Source organism: Mesitornis unicolor, unplaced genomic scaffold (genome assembly GCF_000695765.1).
Source record: "Mesitornis unicolor isolate BGI_N332 unplaced genomic scaffold, ASM69576v1 scaffold5621, whole genome shotgun sequence".
Taxonomy (NCBI): Eukaryota; Metazoa; Chordata; class Aves; order Mesitornithiformes; family Mesitornithidae; genus Mesitornis; species Mesitornis unicolor.
In genome coordinates this window covers 35,184-41,150 of record NW_010165646.1, presented here as the reverse complement: position 1 = coordinate 41,150, position 5,967 = coordinate 35,184, and the positions used below count along the sequence as shown (strand labels likewise).

The following is a 5,967-nucleotide window of genomic DNA, read 5'->3' as shown; positions in this document are numbered from 1 at the left end:
ACTTCAGAATTGGCCAGCACTGCTTACTAGCACCAAATTCAAGTAAGAAAAAATAATTAAAAGAAAAAAAAGATTAAAAAGCACAGCAGCTTTCCAGGCCTCGCTGTCTTCCTGGCACTGGAGTGAGACTCGGCTGAGCCATCCGTTAGTCAAAAAGGGCCAGGAAAGGAAAGCTGTGGTCTTAAAGTTTCATCTTTGGAGTTTCTTGTGTTGTCCATGGGAGCGTCTTCAAACGGGCATGGGAAGACTTAGCTTCTTTCCTTTTAGGACTGTGCAAAGAGAAAGAAAAGGTAAAGAACTTTGGAGAGTAAAACTTCATTATTTCAACACATTTTCCTGAACTTGCTATTTAGAGTGCTGGATAGGAGATGGCCTGGTTTGTAAATGGCAATGAAATTATGGCTGTGGCATGGACCTAGGGTGTCCTCCCTGTGCCACTGTGGGCCAACAGGAATAGAGCTGTGCTGTCTCTGGGCTACACAGCTGTTTGTCCTCAGTTGTGGCTGTGCTAACAGCTCCTGAGAATCCTGTTTGCTGTGCAAGGACCATCTAGGAGAATTCAGTGAGAAGGGTAAAATTAAGGGATCCAGAGAAAAGGGAAGAATTTATGTCATCCTTCATGGGAGACAACCACTACAAAATTGCTTCTAAGGGGGGAAAACACTCAAAATCTACTTACTCTCCTTTATGCTAAAGGAAAAGGTTATTCTTTCCTCTTCTGTGGTTATTCTTCCTCATGTGTGAATCCTCTTTACTTTCCCCATTTTTTTCTTGATGGTGGATTCTGCTGTTTTACCCCCAGTGCTTTCCACTCCCCATCCCCTTCCTTTTAATAGGGAACTTAACCTGAATCAATAGTGTGTGGCCAGACCCCCTGGGGCTGCCCCATCTCATCTGATCTGGAAGCTGGGATGGGAGGCCTCTGGAAGTACCAGCCATAGGCTTAGATAAGGTGATGGAGAAGTGGATGCCCTGTCTATGTGGAGGTCAGCAGTGTGGAGTGCTGGTACTGGGAGTGGGAACTGGGGTCATTGTTGCTGAGTAGCTTTGTTGAGTGCCAGAGGAAAGGGCAGAGTGCACCCCCGGTGATTTGCTGATGATGCACAGCAAAGGGGAGTGGGTGATAACACCAGGTAGGGTCAGAGGGGCTGTGCCAGGCTGGAGAAATGAGCTGATGGAGACCTCATGGAGGTCAGCAAAGGGAAATGTCATGTCCTGCTCCTGGGGTGGAGCAATCCCATGCCCTGGTTTGTGCTGGAAAGCATGGCAGAAAAGGCCCTGGATGTGCTGGTGGGCACCAAAATGAACAGGAGCCACCGCTGCGCCCTTGTGGCAAACAATGCCAACAGCCTCCTGGGCTGCAGCGCTGGCAGGGGGAGATGGTTCTGCTCAGCCCTGGTGAGGCCACAGCCGGAGCAACAGGTCCAGCTCTGGGCTCTCCAGTCCAAGAGATGGGGGGGATGCTGGAGGAAGTCCAAAAGGACCACAAGGGTAATTCAGGGACTGGAGAATTCGATGTAAGTGCAGGCTGAGAGCTGGGACTGCTCAGCCTGAAGAAGGCTGAGGGGGGTCTTCTCCGTGTGTTTGGATGCCTGATGGGGGGAGTAAAGGTGACAGAGCCAGACCCTGCTTAGTGGTGCCCAGCGATGGGGTAATGGGAAATTCCACTTAAAACCAAGGTATTTCTGCAGGGAGGGTGGTCAGACACCGGCACAGGTTGCTCAGAGAGGCTGTGGTGCCTCCATCCTGGAGATGCTCAAAACCTGACTGGGCAGGACCTTGGGCAACTTGCTCCAGGTGACCCTGCTGTGAGCAGGGGGGGGGTGGCCCAGATGATGCCCCCCTGCTGCTCCCAATCTCAGCTGCCCTGTGAAATACAAGCCCTGGGGAGCTGAAAGCTTCCTCAGAATAGCTTTCCGGTCCTTGTGTTATACAGAAGGGAGCTCATCCAGTTTTGAAAACAAGATGAAGAGAAGTCACAGCCTATAAAAAATCCCTTTACAATGCTTTGGCATAGGCTCTGAAGTCTTATTAAATACATTTCTTTATATAACACATCTTTGCCTTTTTTTTTTTTTGTAGCATTGCTGCCCTTTTGAGCTCTTCCGGGTTAGAAATGTTTGGAAAAGATTTTAATTTTTTTGCAAGAGTGTGAGATGCAACCTGCTGTAATATTGCTGGCTTTCATAAATGACCGCAAAGCATTTGCATATCTCCAGTCACCTTTTCTCTCCCACGGTCCAGATTTGTGTAAAAGAAAAACAACAAAAAAAGGGCGACTCTCTTCCTGCTGTGATGTCCCAGAGACAAATGTTTTTTCTTCTCCCTCCCGTATCATCTAAATTTTGCAGCTTTATCACTCGCGATGCGAGACCAAAAGCCAGCAGTTGTTTTTTTTCCCCCCTTTTGTTCCACCATCCGCAGCTACAAAGGGTACAGATTTCTCACAAAATACAGGAGGACGCGGGACACATGAACTGAGTGAAGCTAAAACGGGAATTGGATAAAAAAAAATAAAAAGGACTTGATGTGGAGCGCCTTGATGGCAGCTTTACAAAGTACCTTTCTGGCTAGAAAACTGTGTTAATGACAGAAAGAAGTCTCAGTCTGCCAAGGGCAGCCACCTGCTCGCTGCTCCTGTCACCTCCCTGTCAGCAGGGACATTGCATGAATCTACCAAAGATCCGTCCTTTGAGACATCAAATGCGGACCATCACTGCTGCTTTTGGCAGAAGGTTGGGGAACGTGAAGAAGGAAGGAAATATTTGCTCGCTTGGCTGGATTTCACCAAATTCCCTCCTCCTCAACTGCAAAGTGTCCTAAAGTGTACTTCAGCCTCAGCAAACCACAGCGTCTTCTGCCAGATCTTATGCCCTCAATGCACTTATTAACTCTGGTACGTAGACGTTGACCAAAGCACGGTGCTGGAGCAGAAGGGGCGTCTGAGTTTGGGCAACAGAAAGGGGTGTCTGGTCCGTGCAGATGCCCATCTTCCTACAGAATCAGCTTTTGAGAATGTTGCATCTTTTTCATCGAAAGAAAAAGTAGGCTTAATAATATCTCCATATGTCTGCAGTTACTTTCTCAGGTACATTGACTGCCTACGGCTATTTTTTCCTCTCAATTTATTTTTTTCTTTTTGTATGATTCATAATATTTCAAAATGTAGGTAGGATTGAATGTACCTCAGTTGTCAATTTCACAAGGTGGGGTTAAACCAGGCTTAGCTCTGGTTTAATTTCTACTTTGTTTCGCATGCACCTCTAGAGCCTCGTGAGCAGAGACGCCCACTTGCACTGAACAGATAATGATTTTAAACTGGATTTTAGGTGGACAATGCTCGTCACAAATACAGCCAAGAGTAAAGTCATGTAAGGATTAATGCACGGCAAGCTGCAGCTACACTGTACATTGCAAGTGTGCCAGATGAACATTTCAGATGTAAACCAACCCCTTTACCTACCTTTGGTAACGTAGAGATAGAAGAAGTCACAGTAGAAGATGGTTTGCACCACCCCGGAAACCACAGCGATCTGGTCGTAGAAATTCTCTGTGTAGTAGCGCCAGACCCAGTTGGCAATGTAGAGAGCGCGGTAGAGGCCCAGGAAGAAAAGATAGTGCGTCGTGATGGTCTCTGCTTCCCCCGTCTTGCTGATCATGAAGAGCTGAGGCAGGATGGCCACCGACTCCAGGTAGATGGAGAAGGTCCAGAGTATCTGCGAGATGCAAAACGAAGGCGGTGGAGAGTCCTGCCTGCTTTTGCTGTTAAAAATCGCAGCTATCCAATACGCTGCCTGCTCTGCTGCATGGTGTCAGGCTGCTGCTTCCTCCCCCCCTTCTCCTTACCTCCAAGGGAGTGAAGCTGTGGTTCTCCAGGAAGGACAAGCCCGTGACAGGCACCAGCAGGAACTCCAGGCGGAAGGAGTCGTTCTCGCTGTCGAACGTCTTCCGAAATTTCACGTAGATCATGTACACGGTGATGTAGGCGCATATCAAGAAAATGACCTGGGGGAGGGAAGGGAGATGATGAGACCTTGCCTGTGATTGCACCTTCTGTGCTGGAGGAGAGGATGGCTCTGCCAAAGTCAAGATCTTTTAACCCGGTTCTGGTGGGGCTGTGCCAGGGGGAGACAGTGGTGAGCGCTTTATCTGCACTGGCTTGTGGATTAACTTCTGCTGGAGATACTCCAGCGGTCAACTATTGCCCCTTCATGAGGATCATCCTTGCTTGAGCCCTCCAGGGCTCTGTGTGAAGAGGTTGGCTTAGTGCCAGCCACCTCTTAATGCTCCTGCTGTGCAAGGATGCCCAGGCTTAATTCATGACATCTCGTTCTGGTTTTGGTAGTACTATATGGGGTGGGCTCAGCTTGCTCAACTGACTGTGGTGAGGGGGTGGTTTGGGTCAATGAAGGGCCAGTGACACCAAAGGAAGCATCTTTATCCACCCTTCCTGTGTACCCCCTGTAGTGTTGGTGACAGGTGAAGAAGATTAAACTGCTCCTTCATCCCTCTGGCCGAAACACTTACTGACCGTGTACCCTTGCTTCCCTGAGAAACCACATTGAATCACAGAATTACTAAGGTTGGAAGAGACCTCTAAGATCAAGTCCAACCATCACCCTAACACCACCATGCCCACTGAAACACGTACTGTAGTGCCATATCCACATGTTTCTTGGGGAAATCACCTCCAGGGATGGTGACTCCACCACCTCCCTGTGCAGCCTGTTCCAGTGTTTGACCACTCCTTCAGTGAATAAATATTTCAGAGGAACTTCTGCTTCTGCAGTGCCCTCTCCTTACCTTCATCACGGTGTTATAGGCAGAGATGAAGGTAGTGAACAGGTCCAGATAGCGGGTTGTGAAGACGAGGGCGAAAAGGATCTGGCTCTTCCCAGAGATACCTGTGTGGCAGGGAGAAGAAAGAAAGGTAAGTCAGAGGAGAGGAAGGGCCCTTAGGATAGAGGTTTCCCTTGCACCTTCTTTGGGAGCGATTGTAAAAGCTGTGGGATGAAGGACCAGCCCAGGGGTGCTGATGGAGCTCAGTCACCGCTGGTGGGGCGGAGCAGACCAACCCACCCATTTCTCTACCTGTGATAACGGCTGCGTTGCTGCGGCCCTGAAGTCTCTTGCAGAGGAAACCATGGACTCTGAGCAAAATCCTCCTGTAGGAATCTGCTGCCCTAATTTCCTTCACCCAGGGACAGGGCAGCCTCTGATACCTGCCTGCCTGCCGGCAGCACCTCTGGCCTAAAGCAACTTTCCCTCGAGGTCGTCAGTTTTGGTGCCACCACAGCTTTTTGCACTCATTTTCCACCTCCCTCTGGCCATGTTGCACTCCCCTTTGCTTCACCACCCTGAGACCAACACCTGCCCCGGGCTGAGCGCCTTGCCACATCACATCCTTCCAACACGGCCTGCTCCTCCTAGCAGGGAGACCTCCTGGAGGAGGGTGGCTTCCCTCAAAGAGCCCATTGGGGAGGGTTGCCAGCTTGCATAGGCTATTGCTAGCCTTTTTGGAGCCCATTTCTCTTGCACCCCTCACTGAGCTGCCCTCTGAGAAGGGTCCCCCTCCTTCCCCAGAGCGTGGGAGCACTCACCAGCGCAGGACTTGGACTTATGGATCTTCAGCAGAAGGATGATGATGGCCAGCAAGTGGGAGACATCTCCCAGGATGCGGAAGACGTTCATGGTGCCGGGGGGCTCCTCCGGGGTGAAGGGAGTGGGGCACTTTCTGCAGGCGAGGAGGGTGAGGGCAGGGAGATTTCACCCCCTGAGCCTCCACTGAGCGAACACTCTCCTCTGGCTAAACTTTCCCGTTTTTTCCCCAGTACGAAGCCGTCTTTTCGGGCGAAGAAAAGTTCAGGCTCCCCTCTGCCCTGCTTGCAAGAGCCTTCCCCTGCCAGGCGCTCCAGCTGCGCGTCTCCCTCCTTACTTTACCCTCAGGGTGGATTTTTCTCTCTTTCA

General features: G+C 50.2%; 1 protein-coding gene across 1 annotated transcript; it reads right to left on the bottom strand.

Moving 5' to 3' along the window:
- Nucleotides 1–228: 228 nt before the first annotated feature.
- KDELR3 (KDEL (Lys-Asp-Glu-Leu) endoplasmic reticulum protein retention receptor 3) lies at nucleotides 229–5,697 on the bottom strand. Its single transcript, XM_010194688.1, has 5 exons — nucleotides 5,601–5,697; nucleotides 4,804–4,904; nucleotides 3,847–4,005; nucleotides 3,464–3,716; nucleotides 229–269 (listed from the first exon to the last, which is right to left on the bottom strand). Exons 1-5 carry the CDS (start codon nucleotides 5,689–5,691, stop codon nucleotides 229–231), a joined length of 645 nt encoding a protein of 214 aa, XP_010192990.1. The 5' UTR covers nucleotides 5,692–5,697.
- Between the last annotated feature and the right edge of the window lie 270 nt (nucleotides 5,698–5,967).

Bases quoted from the DNA above. Each gene is read 5' to 3' on its own strand.
- KDELR3 (XM_010194688.1), bottom strand. From the start codon at position 5,691: ATGAACGTCTTCCGCATCCTGGGAGATGTCTCCCACTTGCTGGCCATC. The intron at 4,905-5,600 runs GTGAGTGCTCCC...CCTGCCACACAG, and splicing joins TAAGTCCAAGTCCTGCGCTG to GTATCTCTGGGAAGAGCCAG. The intron at 270-3,463 runs GTAGGTAAAGGG...CTCTTTGCACAG, and splicing joins CTATCTCTACGTTACCAAAG to TCCTAAAAGGAAAGAAGCTA.